Source organism: Serinus canaria, chromosome 4, assembly GCF_022539315.1.
Source record: "Serinus canaria isolate serCan28SL12 chromosome 4, serCan2020, whole genome shotgun sequence".
Classification (NCBI taxonomy): Eukaryota; Metazoa; Chordata; class Aves; order Passeriformes; family Fringillidae; genus Serinus; species Serinus canaria.
Window position 1 is genome coordinate 40,694,390 of NC_066317.1, and position 16,815 is coordinate 40,711,204.

At 44.2% G+C, this 16,815-nt stretch overlaps 1 protein-coding gene across 1 annotated transcript in view; it reads right to left on the bottom strand.

The window, feature by feature from the left end:
* Nucleotides 1–10,175, bottom strand: part of MTNR1A (melatonin receptor 1A) — a 50,540-nt gene extending 40,365 nt beyond the window's left edge. Inside the window, exon 1 of the mRNA XM_009100717.4 lies at nt 9,898–10,175. Coding sequence (XP_009098965.1) covers nt 9,898–10,090 — 193 coding nt within the window. The 5' untranslated portion in view covers nt 10,091–10,175. The remainder of the gene's footprint in view (nt 1–9,897) is intronic.
* Nucleotides 10,176–16,815: the final 6,640 nt, after the last annotated feature.

Consider the following 16,815-nt stretch of genomic DNA (forward strand, 5'->3'; position numbering starts at 1 on the left):
GTAGTGAGATGCACTGAAGGGGCAAAGGAAAAAGGAATCAGAACAGCTGCAAAAAAAAAAAACATAATGCACACAAATTCCTAAGTGAAAATAAAATGCCCAATTATTTGCCAAAACATTGCTCAAAAACCTTTGCTGCAAGAGCAAGAATATCTAACTGTATTTTAAGCCCTACATTAGATATTTAATATATGCTAAGACACAAATTGCTCTCCTCTTTATACTTACCAGTATACAGGGGAGATGAAAAGCTCTTTTACTGAGCTTGATGAGGATTACTTTGTTAACTCTGTAGTCCTGAAAGTCTGCATCCAGAACAATTAGAATGAGCTTGGCCAAGGAAGATTATGTGTACATGACACTCACGAACACAAGAATTCCCACGGGAAGCTGTCTCAATAACCATGAATTAAAAAACACCAAAATTCTTCTAATTTATCCTAAGAACTAAGACCATCACCTGTGTCTAGGTGCAGCAAAGGTAAAGATTAATATCCTCCCTCCCCTCAGAAATGCTGAATATTGTTCTCCTGCGTATGAGAGACTAATTTCTGGAGTGTGTGTATCCACAAGAAATAGCAAAAGTATGAGTTACTATGTGCCAGCAGATGTTGCAGTAGGAAAAAAAAGGTTAAATGAAAAGGTCCTTTCTGCAAACAACACCAAATTAGAGGAAATGTTTCTGGATGTATCTGGATCTGTAAATTCATGAACCCAAACTACACAAAATTAAGCAACCTTTGGTTTGAATAACTTCTGCAACATGGTAAAAATCAGTAGGATTGACATGTGCTTTAATACAAATGTGGTTCTGTACATACCCAAGACAAAACACAGCCAATGCCATGAAAATCCTTAGTGACAGGTGTTGGAATGTGTTACCTCATCAGGAACGGAGAATAAGCACTGCAGAGATTCTCAACAGTACAGTTCTTCAGATGAGGGGAAAAAAAAACACACAACAAAAAAAGCCAAAAAAAAAAACACCTGAAGAATTAGTGGTCACAGCCAGACTGAGAAATTTCCAAAGGAACATCATACACATGTGATCCTATAATTCACAACAGAAACATCCATCTAGACAGTTAGGCTACAGCAGCAAACCCCCAACTTACTCTGATTAATGAATGCAATAAAGAACAATGTGTTCCTAGAAAGTAGAAAAGGACAAATACATCAAGAATATACTTGTGTGAGCTAACCAGACAATTCTAGTACAAGTAAAACTGTCTTTGTTCTAAGTAATCATTCCCATTTGTAAGCCTACAAAGGACAGCATTCCCATCTGTAACCCTACAAAGTAGCAATCATTGGTGGTCTCTTGTGTTTTCTTGATTCCCAAGTGTGTTCTTGAAGCATCAATTTCCAGACTTAATAGCTTGCATACCTACTATACATGAAATCATAAGTGGCTTCCTACAATGCACCCACCTCAGGATATACAGGTCAGGCACTCATGACCCTTACCTGCATTCAACTTTATTTCAACACTATCAGTGATCCAACAAAAATCCTAATCCAGCTCCAGAGTTATGGAAGACTTCTCTGCTTACCACACTTTGCGTTTAAGGCTTTGAGCAGTACACCAGCCTACTTCCTCACTGGCAAGTATTGCAGAGATAAAAAGTTAAGCGAGACAGGGACTGGCCTTGGTCGGAGATTTGCTATTGATTTCAGTAAAATCAGGATTTCACTTTTAGGGAAGTTATTTCCAGAGATCAGGCATACTTCTGGAGATGGTGTGTCCTTGCAAAGGGGAAAGGTTATTTTGTAGAAAGACTAACAGAATGTGATATCAACCTTTCTTTGACTAGCCAAGCAACAGTCAAGAGGTGATACTTTCATTCTCATTACAGGAACAGCAATGCTATTTGGTACAATAGCAATGTAATATTGGTACAACAGCAAAAGGATATCAACTGACAGAAGATACATTCAGGCAATGGGAATCATAGAAGGGTTGGATTGAAAGGACTTTAAAGATCATTTAGTTCCACCCCCCTGCTATGGGCAGGGACACCTTCCACTACACAAAAGCATCATTGAACTGGCCTTTGCTCCATGTTGCTCAAAGCATCATTGAACATGGCCTTGAACGCTTCATGCAGCATCCAAAACCTCACTAAACCACCTTCCAATGTATCAACACTCTTCTTCACTTGGGCCAAGGTGATTCCAAAAGGATTTCTGTGAATATGCACCACAGCTGAAAGTTGTATTTGATGACTGAAAAGGTCCCATTCAATCCTGTGTTCTAAGTGAGAGCTAATTCAGTGACAGATTCAGGGGAGGTTCAGAGATGTAATATGGAATAATGGTAATGTGGGGAAGAACCTAGGATTTAAAAAGTAGATTAATATTATGTGAACCTGCATGTTAGTTGATGCACATTCCAATACTCAAATTACAGAAGGCAGACCTCAGCATTACACTGTCAGAGAATCTGGAGACTCCTTCAATGTAAATAATTACTATAATTAAGATAGGGCATTTTAATGTAAAATACAAACTATTTAAAGACCATGAATTCTTCATCCAAAATAAAAGAAAAATGCAAATGAAGTAAATTATTAATTTGCATTTATGCAAACTTTGATTCTTCATAAGATGCAACTCCTATATTTTCAAAGCATTCTTAATAAAAATGTCGCACCCTAGCTGTACTAGACTCTTTCACCTGTGAAAATGAAAAATGTCTCCCAAACACAGACAGGGAGTCTGTGTTTGGGAGAAGGTGTCCTTAAAAATCAAGTTAAACTAAGGCATACAAAACTGTTTATCAGTCATTCTGGAAAACAGAAACATGAAATGAAACCCATAGCCACTACTAGGGAAAAAGAATATTCATAATATTTTTTCCCAGAATGCAAAGACTTGGTGGAACTTCTGCATGGTATGACTGGATATCAATTTTCAAAGCTGATCCCTGTACTCTTGCCCATTCACCACGTTGGTTAATTCCACAGAGCTGGCCACTTTGTCTGGCTGAGTAGAAAGTTCTGGCAGCTGCACCAAAAACTCAATAGGCTTTTACTTGGTACAGCTGAAACAGCTGACTAAAAAACAAGTCACACTGACCTCAATACCAAGCATGGAGCTGACCTCTGTCAGCACAGGGGCAAACCACCTCTGCTTGGTGACCTCACTGAATACAAATCAATTTTGCTAACCTTGCATTTGCAGCCAAAACCAAACCCCAAACAAACATACCACCCCATGGTGATTATGTCATAAACAGACCTTATGCTTCAGCACCACAGGTAGAATACCACGTAGATATCATGCTGAATGGGGTTTCTGTGGGCCTAAATGAAAAAAAGTACATATCCAGTCCAACTTGCACAATAAAGGTAGCTGAACAGTCAGTTTAAATGTGTTAACTGAAAATATAATTAATCTGAAAACATCCATAAACCATTACAGCTACTTAGTCTGTGTTTGACTAGAGAATTTCAGTGCTTGGTCATGCAGATATGTGCCTAAAATTGGCTGCTTCTGTTGTCTCTCATTTCAGAGAACAGGGGTTCTTAGCATGGGTAGAGAGTCCAAATGAAGTACTGAAGGACTTTAGTGGAATTCTTGCAATGGAAAAGAGGAGTCCTCCACCACCAAGAAATCCCAACCCACCACCCTGCCCAAAACCCAAACAAACAAATACAAGTTCCTAACTCAAGCACAGGATTCTCTGATATAATCAAGACCTGAATTTTTATGAAGGCCAGTTGTCTAATATGTATTTTTCAAAAAGTATATCTAACTATACAACCTGGTACTGTATTAGGAAATGTATAAAATGAAAAGAATGAGCTTGAAATTTTTACTGCTGGTGTTAAACTCTTCTTTAAGGAAGGGAAGTCTGCCTCCTCATTAAAAAAACCAATAGAACATGAAACTTTTTACATATACCGGTCAGTGACTACCACAAAGCTGCTTAGAAGCCACAGAAGTTAAAATCTAAATGTTGTCAACAGCTTTGCTGATTACCTTCTGTTGCTGCTCTACTTGAAAGCTTGATTATGCCACCTGTCTACCTGTGACTTCAGGAGGGCTAGATTTGGAAAGAACTTGGGACTTGTTTACTAGCAGCATTTGTATTACAGTCCCAAGCATCACTTAACAATGCACATTAAATACACATTCGTTTGTTCATTCAATAGGCAAACTTTTTTTGCATTGTTAGCAATATGTTAACAAATGTTTTTTGTTATCCTGAGGAATTCTTAGTAACACCTGTCCTCCTGAAACAGGTCTGTAATTGTTTCTCAGGTGTAGATACATGGTATTTAAGGCAGCTCAGAGATGTGTCTAGAAGAAAAACTGCCAACAGCAAAGGGGACAAGTTCTTATTGATGCTGCAAAACTAAACTGAGATGCCTAGCATTGAATTGACACTACAAAGTTTTTACTGCCCTAGGAAAGCAAGCCTGACCAGAGAAATAGAATGGACATTGCCACTGGATGCCTTCTCTTGGTAGCATTTCCTGTCACTAACCTAGACTTGCTGATGTCTGACTGCTGGAAAGACATGAAGTATCTATGTTATGAAAGAAAAGTGGATAGCGTGAGAAGATATAGGAAAGAGATAAGAATAGAAACAAAGCAGATATTCCTAATAAAAAAATTAAAGATAAAAAAAAACTTCATGAAAAAAGTGAAAACTCCTCAAAAAAACCTAAAAGAGACAGGAAACAGTAGAGCATATGAATATCACTGCCCACTGGCAGCAGCTACACTAGAAAAAGCAATGTCTCTAAAAACTTCTAAATGAATAATCTTGCAAAAAGAAGAAACACCTTAGCTTGACAGACACATTAGTAAGATTATTAATTATTTGGTATACTCACCTCTACCTTTGGGTCACTAACAGCACAGGACCATTTAAACAAGCCTTTGAAGCAAATTTTTGATTCAGTAAATTATTCAATCAAAACCAGTCTGAGGAACAACTTTATTGAAACTGTATTTTTATGCTCACTTCTGTTCAACAAAATTCAGTATCTCCTCTAGACACTTTCCCTTCTCCCAAACAGCTTACCATTTTTAATACTGGAAGTTATTAATTTCTGAAATAACGTTCATTGCCATCAACATCTCAGTTTTTATCAGAACCCTGAATTTGTGCTATAACTTGATCTTCTAAGCTCTCTTCCTTGAGTCAAGGATTTGTCGGGCTACCCATAGTCTCTCAGGGCACAAAATGAAGTCCAAGGTTCACCTGTGACAAAAAGAAGGATTTCATCAGTCTCAATTCACAAAATGAGTTTCATTTATCAGATAAAACAATCTTTACTATTGCATTTGATATTACAATTTTAAAACTAAAAAACAAAACATCATCAAGAACAACATTTTTCTGAAAAGGCTGATGATATCTCCAATCTGGTTATCAAAAGATAGCTCCATCCTTATTTTTAAAGTTTTTATTCTAGAAAATGCCTTAAGAGAGGAGCACTCTTCAACTAGGTTCTTTCACTGCTTAAATCAAAATCCAGGGCCAGTTTGAAAAGCCTCCAAAATTAAATTCTTACTGAAAGATTCCCAACCCTGATTCTACAATGGTTGTAGTATTCAGCAAAGAATGGGAAAAAAAAAAATCATAAGTAGCTGTGTTTGTTAGTTCTTTCAAGAGTGCCTTCACTGATCTGAAGAGATTTTAAAGAGATTACCCCTACTCAATATTACCCTTGAGTTCATTGTATTCTTTTGAGCACTCACAGACCTGTCTTCACAGAACTCTTGGGATCTAAAGCAGGTGAGGTAGATTGAGCATACAAACATTGGGGTTTTTTTTCCTTTGTCACTGCCATCTCATTTACAAAAGTAGTTACCACCCATAGGTAAGTTTAAGCATGCGTGCAGTCCTAGTGAAATTCACTGTATCTTGTTGCCCAGGGCCCTTAGCAATGTCAAACTTCCTCTATGCCTTCTTCACTAGTAACAAAGTTTTAGCAACAAAACATTTGGGCCCAGGACCTGGAAAATCATAAAAAAGTACAAAACCCAAATACACCTAGCACAGAACAAAGATCAGTGAGAAGCAGCTTTCTGCCCTGACTTAGCAGGTGCTAGTTACCACCTTGGCATCAGTCCCTGGATTATCCCAACCCATGCCAAGTGTTAGCAGACAGGACAGGCACACAGGAGTGAGGCTGAGACTGCTGGGCCTCCCTTCCCACACTGGACTCCGTGGGAGGGGGTAGTCAGGGAACTTTTGGACCTCAGCATATGAAGCACCCAGAAAAAAAGCAATGCGCCAGGCCAAGAGAACGGATTCAAAAGGAAGAGAAAGAAGAGCAAGAGGTGTAATACCACTCAAGAAAACTTTTTTCGCTGACTTTAAGAATGGTCCAGTCCTGCAATCACTAAATACCCAAATCCACCTGTACCAAAAGAACAGGCGTATACTGACATTTTAATGTCATTAGCAGAAAACTAATCTCCACGGTCAAAGACTTAGAACTGCTCCCTCACCTTGTTCTTGATGCATTGTTTTTCTTGGTGTGGGTAACAACAAAGGCATAAGGATACCAGCAATCAACAAATTTGTCTGTAGTATTACATAGATCACTTTAATGGTCTCCTCAGTTTTCTGAGATGCTCTGATTCGATGTTGACAGTTTCAAGTAAAAATTCCACTCATTGAAAGTACCAACAGTTTTTTAATACACCTTCCCTAAGGCTAGTTATTGCATCTTCCCAGGGTGGATCTGTTGAGTGACCTTATTTCTGATCTATGAATATTTATAAGGGTAAATGAGACAAGGATTTACACAAAACTTCTTTTTTTAAATGATCTGTTCTCATTCTTTTTGAAAATTAGCTATTAAAGGAGGCACATCAGTTTAAAGTTCAAGCTGCACGGATACGCTACCAAGATACGGTCATTAAAATCCTTATGCCTTGAATGTTTCCCTTGAACTTTGTTTCAAAGTTAAAAGATTACAGATATCATAAACCAAATTCAGTCGTTGGGTAGGTCAGCTTTAAATTGCAGCTGTTCCCATCAGGACTGAATTGGTGTCAGGCACCTCTTGGATTACAAGCCACCATAAAAGAAATAACAGACCAGAACTATGAAACTTATTACAAGTCAAGTACATTAAATAAAAGAGGATCCTACCAGTTGCATCATCAGCTTCTGTGTCTAGAAGAGCATCTATTGAAGCCATGCTTGTGCCTATGAAGGAGTCTGTAGTATCAGACACTCCTGGCTTGCTGAGACAAACTTCTTTGAGTTACTGACTTCTCTGCTTTGATCAGTGTCTTTTACTAACCTTCTGACTGTCAGGAAGGTTACACCACTTGTTGAGAAGGTTTTTCTAGGCCTTCCTACTATTCCCCAATGCACTTTTTAAATTGTAAATCCACAGGTTCAATTTGTAGTATCTTCCAATACATATGTATATAATAGAGAGTAGGACAGAGATGAAAGATGTTTTCCCCCACCAAATCCACCTTTTTGTGAAAGGGTTAAATACTCCTTATTTCTGTTAGTCCTCTCTTGCAAAGAGGGAAGAAAATCTTCAGGGAGATACATTTTCTTCAGGAGGTATCTTCTGTTCCTCCCTGACCTTTTTCCAGTAGAATTTTCATTCTTTGTCCTTTTTCCTCAATAAATGTGCCACCAAGACTTAATTAATATAAATTGTTGCAAAAGTAGAAGTTTCTTTCTTATTACATTTCTGTAAAAAGTCATAACTGCCTTTGGCATTACCAAGTTACAAATTAGTTGTATGGATAAATCAGATTATTTTCAATGTAATCTCATCCTGAATAATCTGAATTAGGAAAAACAAGACTTGGGAGACTTTAGTCTTCAAATTTACAAATATTAGGCCAGGGTCTTCTAAATACTTACTCCCTGTTACAAATTTATTTGCCTGAGTAAGCCCTAATAAAGTCCAATTAAATAGTGGTGCTCACATAAATAAAGTTATCCCAGGCACAGGTTTTTGCAGGATTAGTCAAGAACCCTTACAACACCTTTTTAAAACTTGTGTCATTTCCAAAGAATCCTTTAATCCATTTACTAAACCCCCCAATATTTTAAAGAAAAAACCCCTCAAGCTTAAGAGCTTTAAAAGCTTGCTCCTGTTTTCTTCTAAATCAAGACTATAAACTATTCACCACACTGTACCAAGTATGTACTTGTTTAAATTAATCCTTAATTTCAGAGGGTCAAGCAGTATCTAGTTCATGTTCCAGTCTCAAACAATTTCTGTCCAGATGAATGCTCTACTCTCCTAGCTGTTGCCAGTTTATTGCAGTTCTTTACAGTCACTATGACAGAAAAGGCAAGAACAAGAAATGCAGTGAGAGTGAGCAAGTGAGCAGGTGTCGAGATTCAGGAGGGACTACATGATATCTACAGCAGAGAGTATGCACACACACAGAGCCCAAGGAGTCAGTTATGTCTCCAGAAAAAAGACATCATGCTTGTTTCAGACTTTACCAGACTCGTCCATACTGCCAACTACTCGCAGAAGTGCTAAAGCATAGAATTATTAATTAAGAAGGTGGAGAATATCACCCATTCCCCTAGAGTAACCCAAGTAATATGCCTGTCTCAACCCCTTCTCCCTCCATCTAAAGTCTGCCAGGGAAGAAGGGTAGTCAAGTGCTCACTTGGACTTCTGGAGTTGGAGCCTCCTCTCAATTACAAGCACGTGTTACCCTGCCAGCTCCAGTGAATGAAATGTCTCCAATGAAAGCAGGAAGATAACAGAGCTTTCAGAATTTACATCAGTGGAAATTGTAGGGAGGAAAAAAATTAAAATCTGGTATTCTTCATTTTGATCTTGTGTGTGGCATTCCACTGTGGCTGAATGAAACTGAAGCAGACAATCCACTAGAATTACCTGAATTAACCTCAGAAAGATAAGCACGCCACTGTTTGCCAGAGTCTAGTACTAGATACCTTTCTTAGGCTAGCTCAAAGCCCAGGCTCAAGTTCCCCCTCAGGTGAATTTTAAACCACTAACTAATGAACTTAGTGCAGTAGTAATGAAGACCTTGACAGCCCAGCTGTGAAAAAAATAAAAGCAGCTTCTCAGTTGTCATGGAGTGAAATTCTGCTTTCATTACCAGTACAGCTCTCTTCCCATGCTCCTGTATTTTTTTCAATGAAAGATGCATAGGGTTTGGAGTGCACAGATTTGGTACACGTGCGCAGCAGCTGGTCTGACATGATAAAGCAGAATGAATCTGAAGAAGTTCCTGCCTGTCTGACCAATAATCCATGAACTAAGAGGGATTTACTCAATAGACCAGCACAGATTCTATCCTGTCAAAATTAGAGACTGATTTTTTTTTTAAAAAAGTGCCTAAAGCTGTTTTCTGTTAGATGTTTTCCATTCCCCAAAGACCTAGACAGCAAGTAGGAGGCGAACAAAGGTGGGGGGAGGGAATTGTCTGAATCCTGCAATGTTTATAACTTCGTATTCGCTTGATTTGAAGCTCCAACCATAGAATTTGTTACTGAAGACATTTCTGTAACTCAAAGAAAATCAATCAGAAGAATAGCATCACACTGTATGCCAAGGCAGCATCCCCAGTACCGTGTCTAAATTTCATTCTTAAATACGACTTACTTGCCATCCTCTTTTGCTAGGTGGGAACCGCCGAGAGCTAAAAATAGCACCAGGATTCAGTGGCGGGAGCTAAAAATACCCTTTCCCGCTCGATTACCGACTCGGCAGGAGAGACGGAGCTCTCGGCATCTGTCACAGCCTATAACCGCCAGCTGGGGATGGAGACAAAGAGCCCAACCCCGGAGTTCCGCGCTCGGGGAAAGTTTCACGGGCAGACGAAGAGGCCACGGCGCTGCACCCCGGGGCCACGGGACCCCCACCCACCCCAGCCCGGGCGGCGCCCCCGGGCCTCCCCGCCGCCCCTTACCAGCGTTTCGCAGCTTCTTGTTGCGATAGACGGAGAGGATGACCAAGAGGTTGCCCAGCAGGTCCACCGCGATGGTGAAGATGAGGATGGCGGCCAAAGTGGAGGTCACCCAGGGCTGGCGGCGCGGGGCGCCCTCGGCCGGCGGGTCCCGCGGGAGGACGGAGCTGTTCAGCTCGCTCTCGTTCACTCTCATCCTGCCGCCGAACCTCCCGGGGCACAACCGGGTACGGGCGGGGCGGGCGCGCTCGCCAGCGCTGCCTCCGGCGGGGGCAGGTCAGGTCGGGGCGGGGGTCGCGGCGGCGGCCGCCCTGCGTCGCGGGGCTGCCCGCCCTAGGGCGGAGCGGGGCAGGCGGGAGCGGGCGCACCTCCCATGGCGGCCGGCGCCACCACTCCAGGCAGGAAGTTTCCCCGAAGTGTGCATGTGCCGCGGCGGGACACTTTTATAGCCCGCCCGCGCCGCCGCCCCGCCCGCCGCCACCGCTGCCGCCAGGTGACACCGAGCCGCCCCCGCGCCGGCACGTGCGCGGCCGGGGCTCCAGCTGCTGCCGCGCGGCGCCACAGCGCCCCCCCGCGGCGCCCGCGCCGCCCCATTCACGGCGCGCTCCGCTTCCCCATTCATGCTCCCGGCCGCTCCATTCAGCGCCGGCCGCTCCATTCACCGGCGGAGGCGCGGCAGGGATCGACGGGGCTTGCTGCCTGCGGTTGGGTGGTTTGCAGCGCTCGGCGCTATTTTTAGCCCTCCTGGTTAACGCCGGCTCTTAATTAGGCGCCCGCCGAACTCCCCTCCCCTCCTCCCCCTCCTTTATTTAACATCGCACCCGCACGGTAACGTGAGTGCGGCGAGAAACCTCCCATCGGGGAGCGGGTCGGGGCTGCTATAAAAAGCTCCTCGCGAAGGAGACTGGCTGGCTGGGCAGGGGGGGCGTCTGAGGACCCGCGTCCCGGGAGCACCACGTGCTGCCGCAGCGAGGGGGCGGCGGGGGGGACACGCACCGCCTCGGCAGCCCCCCTCCTTCCTCCCCTGCAGCCTTTCTTCCTCCCCCGCACCCTGGGCAGCGGGGGCGGTCTGCACAGGGAAGACAGAGAAAAAGGTAGCGGGGATGCCCCGTGCCACCCCTACGAGCCCGGTGAAGTCTGGATCCCCTGTTCCCAAAAAGCAGCATTTGCTTCAAAGAACGGAGGGAACAGGGAGCCATTGCCCAGCCGCGAGGAGGACCAGTTGACTGAATAGGGTACCCCCTTCACCCCCTCGTGCGGTGGGCGCAATGGTAAATAAATTAAATTTTTAAAAAAATGCACTTTCTTCTGACTGAATCTTCTCGCTCGTATGGCATAGAGCAGTTGAAAATCTCTGAGCAAACTGGGCGTGGGAATCGCTCTCCCATTCAGGATAACGGGCTGCGAGTGCGGATGGCAGTGCGCGCTGTGTTCCGCGGAGCGCAGGGCTGGGCGCGGCGCTGGCGGCCAGGGGCGGCCCCGCGCACCCACCGCCGTCCCGCCCGGAGCCTCGGCTCACGGGGCTGCTGCGACTGCGGGGGCGAGCGGGGGGTCCGCAGCGGGAGCGCGGGGCTCCTCCTGGCGCGGCGCGGCGCTGGCCGTGTGAGCGCGGCTCTGCGCGGGGCGGGAGGCGCTCATGCGGCGCAGCCTGCGCCCAGCACCGGGCTGACGGCGCTGTGTCCCGTGGCAGCCCGAGGTGAGGGATAACCAAAGCCACCGTTGTCACCAGCAGTTACGTAACGCGGCGGGTTTGACAGGACAGCGCGGGAGCGGCCGGCCCGCAGCCGCGGAGGGGCGCGGACAGGCAGGGCGGTGGCGGTGGAGATGGAGGCAGCAGCGGCACCCCCGCCCCGGCAGGCGCCGCAGTCCCAGCCTGCACGGCTGAGTGCCAGGGAAACCCCGAGCTTCCCATTCACCCACGGTTTTCTTACACCACCCTGGGCAGCGGAGCGAGGAGCACCGCCGCTCAGCCTCCCGCTGGTGAAGACCGCTTGTGTTTGGTGCGGGAAGTGCTGATTTATTTGATCACTTACTGACTTATTAAATGCTCAATATTCCGGCAGCGTGTTTTCCCGCCGCCCCGATAAACAGTAGTCCCGGAGAGATGTGTCGGCACTACACAGCATTCCTTCTCACTGCTTCCCGAGCAGCATCCAAAGCCCATCCATCACGGGAGATGGAGAGCAGCAGCCCGCACCACAAGAGGAGGTTGCAGGAGGACCCTCTCAGTGCGGCGCCGCAGCTCCTGGGCAGAGGGGGGTGGTGTGCACACACCCACCCGTGACAGCCACATCCACCCACCACCAGCCCCCGCCCTCCATCCCCCCGGCAGGTTAGTGCATGTGTCCGTGTAGGTGCATAACAACTAGGTTATCAAGCTGTGGGAGAAGATTAAAAATAGGAGGAGCCAGTATCAGGGGGATATCAGATCAAGGGCAGCCACACGTGGAGACAGACAGAACTGCCTGGTCCTCAGTAGACCTCCACGGGTGTTTGACTGGACAGGGAGGGGCTGGCTGCCCAGAGACGGCTGTGAAGTTTCACAAGGTCAGGTATTTTTAACTAGAAGGTAGAGCGATGATGAGGATCAGCCCAGGATTTTGCTTCAAAGAAAGGGAATCTTGTCCATGCAGGAACTGCTGTTATTGATCTCATTCCTGGGATGTTCAGTGACATATTTGTAATTTAGACCCACAGGGGAATAGAGATATCACTCTATCCATTCCATTTTAGTCTTGTGAAAAGAACGTGCTCTGGACCAAGGCTGCTTGTGTGGTGGGAAGGGAATGCTTCTTGAAAAGGGGACTGAAGATGTCCTAAGGCATCACTACCAGAAAACCCTGTATGAGAGCTAAGGGTGACCCAAGCACCAGCAAGGGCCATGATACATTGAGAAGCCTTGTGCTGCTGCTCTGTGTGTTGGATTTGTTCCCTGCAGAGTGGGAGATGGGCATCAGGATGTGGGCCAGGCTCCAGCAAGAACCACCTTCCCACTGTCCCACCAAGGAGTGGGACAGCTTTCTCTTTGCTCCCTCTCACCTTGACAGAGACACCTCATACTAGAAAATGCTGCTCTTTGAGGTTTTGCTTGTGTTTACTCACATTCTGGAGAGTTAGAGACTTTAAGATGCCACCCAAAACAAGCAAGCTGTGAAAACTGTAGAGGAGCAGATCTAACAACATCAGGCTCCTTCACACTCATCAACATTCAGAGTCAGTCAGACAATCTTAGAGGCAGTTTGGTATTGTTTCTTACATCATCTGAGGCTGGTCTCTCTGCCCTCACATTTTCTACTCTTTTTCTACATATGCATTTTTAAAGCACAACAGAGTGAAGTTAAATGATGCTTTAGATGAAAACAGCGTAAGATAAGATCAGGGCAGAAGAACAAGCAAATCACTTGGGCAAGCCACCCCATATTATAATAATTGAAATCAGAGTTGACTTCACTGTAGTGAGCAATGTTGGCAGAGATCTTATTACATGACAAAATACGGAACTTGTCTGATCTGTCATAAAAGAATCCTTGGGTTTGCTTGAGTTTTTTGGTTTTGCTTGAAGTGTTTGGGATGTGCCTGTTGCTCATTCTGTCTCCGGCCAAGTTTCCTGGCGGATCTTGAACTGGTGTTGTAGTTTTCGGTAGGTTTTGGTCCTGTCTCCTGTTGCTTCAGCCTGGTCTCTCTGGATGAGTGCAAGGCCTGAGTCTTCTTTGTGTCCTGCCTAGGGCTAGCAGTTAAGCCTGTTGTCAGCATCTGGCTCTGCCTGCTGCTCTCAGGCCCTGTGAGACTGTGGTCTGGGCACAGCCTGGGTTCAGGTTTTCCTTGCGTCCTGGTTGGCTTTCCTATGGAGAAGCTCTTAAAACTACACAGCCGGGACATTAGATGAGTTGAGGGAGCACCATCCATCTGAAAAGATAGATGGAAATACAGAAAACATGAGAAGAAATCAACAGTTCAGCTGGTTCTTTGAGTAAGAGAATGGAGACTGCCTGGCAGATGGGGCTGAGATGACCAGTAACAGGGGAAGGTACTGAGAGCATCCTGGTGTGGGTGCCTGGCAGAGAATGGAGTGGGAAGGCAAAAGGCAGAACATTTGTCTCCTTAAGGAGAAGTTTTCACCATGGTACAGTGTGGTTTTCTTACATCAGAGGAAATAGCTGTGGAGACTGATGGCAGATAAGATATCTTAGAAGGGGCTGACTTGAATACAAATATGGGAGGAAGGCCTTGGAGGGCTGTACTGGAACAGGGAGGTAAGTAAGTTGTGGTGCCTGTGGCAGAGAAGCAGCAGCTTCTGATATCCTTTATGTTTTGGTGCCCTTCTCTCCTTCAGAAATGCCCAAGAGCTGCGTGAAATATAGAAATGCAGACTCTATTCTGCTCAGGCACAATAGGTATTTCCGTAGTGAAAAGCTGAAACTATCTTAGAACTGAGGTGGAAAAAAATGAGGTAAGCCAACTGGCAGTGTGTTTCTGTGGTGAGCAATAGTGTGGAGAGTAGGAGCAGCTGCTCATTTGAATGCTAAGCATTAAATTAAGTGGGTGCAGATTCTGTCTGGTGCTGTTCCTTACTATTTTGAGACCTTCGTAATTCCCCTGTTATGCTGAAGAACAGTTATGATGCTGATGGTTCTTGAGCACTCTAGGAAAGAAAGGAAACCCACAGGTCCTCTCCACTGTGGTGCTTGGAGACATTTTCACCCTTACATTTGGCTGCCTCTTGGGCTGCTCTCCCAGCACACTGACTCAGTCACTTAGCTCTCCCCAAAACCCTGCTTGACAGCTATTGTTGGGTACACAGATCTTGCTGATACACCTATGGGGCAGTTCCACTTCCCTCACAGCTGAACTGCTGTGGCAGCAGGCTTGTTGCAGCTCATCCCGTGGCAGGAGGTATCTACTCTTCATTACATCAGACCATTGGTTGTGATGCTGCACTACAAAAAAAAAAAAAAAAAAGAGCTGGCTGTTGTTCCTTCTGTCTTTTAGAGGAGTGATTCAGAGTGCTGAAATTTTGCCATGTTTTATTTTGTGATGTGCAGCTTTCTTTCCCTGACAAGTCTTTTATTTCAGTGGTTTTTTTCATAGTTGCAATCTGTGGCATCTCCTACCTACATGTTTTAAGTCATAAAACAGCTCTGTAAATTGCATCCTCTCTATGAGCATTGTGTTTGGGCAGATGATGTAAGAGATTGATGGGAAATGTGCCAGCTCTTTAATTCTTCATTCAGCACTGCCTTAGAGCACAGTTTTTGTATTCAGAGTGCTGTTATGACAATTCTTGGGCAACACAGTCTGCTTTTGCTTCTGGCTTTGGGGTTTCTAAGGTGAGATGCTATTCAGCACATGGCTGGGACAGGGAATTTCATTTAGAAATGAAACTACATCCTAGGACTCTTCTCTGCATTAATACTCTCTTCTCCTCCAATATGAAATGGCCTCAAAAGGAAGAAATAGTAGCTTCTCACTGTAGAATGGTATGTTATATAATTGTTAAAGGATTCTCCAGGATGATTAGAAAATTATATTTGGAACTTTGCAAGCAGAAAAGATAACTAATCTCAGCTTATCTGTATTTTAGGGTAGGAAAATGAAATGCTGTAATTGACTGTTTTGAGCATTTTACTTCATAATTTTGATTTTAAAGATTAATTTGGAGCTGATTTTGAAGTTGGGGGGAATGAGAGTGGTTAAGGTTCAGGGCTATAAATCCTGATCAGAAACTGATACTTTTTGATGCCCAGGCACACACCACAGTTGCTGAGATAAGTGAGTTAATACTCAGCTTTGTCTTTAGACTCCAAGACCTCTAAATCAGTGCATCTAGTGGCAGATCACACTAAGAGATCTACTTTGCTACATATAGAGTGAGGTTGCTTCCCTCAGACTGTTCTTCTGGTCTATTTGCTTGCCATGTCCATTTCTTTGTCCTGTGATTCTTCAGGATATTGGTCCCCAGCCACTGCTTTTGAGAGATGATTGATGTAGATTGTTCCACAATGTGAGTGGTCCAGCAACAAGCAAGGCTGCTGGAGAGAGGGCACTCTGTGTGCACCAAGGAAACAGAACTGCCCTGTTATTTGTGATTGCCTTCTGCTTCCTTCAAGTCAGCATTTAAAATGTTAAGGATAAGAATTTCCATGGCACTAGCATTTTATAGTGTCATGACAACATGTCACTCTTCTGCCCTGCCCTCTGAGTACAGATCCACAGTTCCTGGTAGATACCATTTACTGGCATTAACCGTGGAGGTTTAAATACTCCTGCAATAAAATAAAAGCTCTGCCAAAAGCCAGAATGTACCTGCACATTCAGATTGTTAGCTGCTATTCTTTTCTTGAAAGGCAGTAGTCTGTTTTCTTATGCTGTTACAGTGCTTTTCTACAAAGCAAACCCAGAAATCTGCACTGACTCCAGCCCACCCATTTCTCTGGTGTTCTCACTATGCTGACAAAATTCAGCCTATCTACTTAACATTTAAATTTGCTTTGTATTATTTTTTCTATACAGGAATCTATTACAGTAAGGAAAATATCATATTCCTTTAACAAAGCATACAGAATGGTTTAAAATAGAAATCACATTCACTTTCTTGTTGTATATTTTTATATTTATCTTTGAATATTCTGCCGTTGTGTGTTTATTTTTTTCCTCCTTGGCAGTGACTTTAAAACCTTTCAATATCTTCTTGTATTCTTTTATATGACTCTTTTGTCAGTCTGAGTGAATGTTTTCTTTGGCTTTCCTTTTGTTTAAATATGGGGAATAGAGGGAACATGTCTTGAATTGAAATCACTGAACTGGAAAGGGACTACAAAAAGAATTGACTGTAGTAAAGCTGAAGTATTAAAATCCAGCCAGTGCAGTTCTTACCAAGTGTAGAAAAGCAGAAAAATGCTTACAGCCTCAGAGAATGCATGG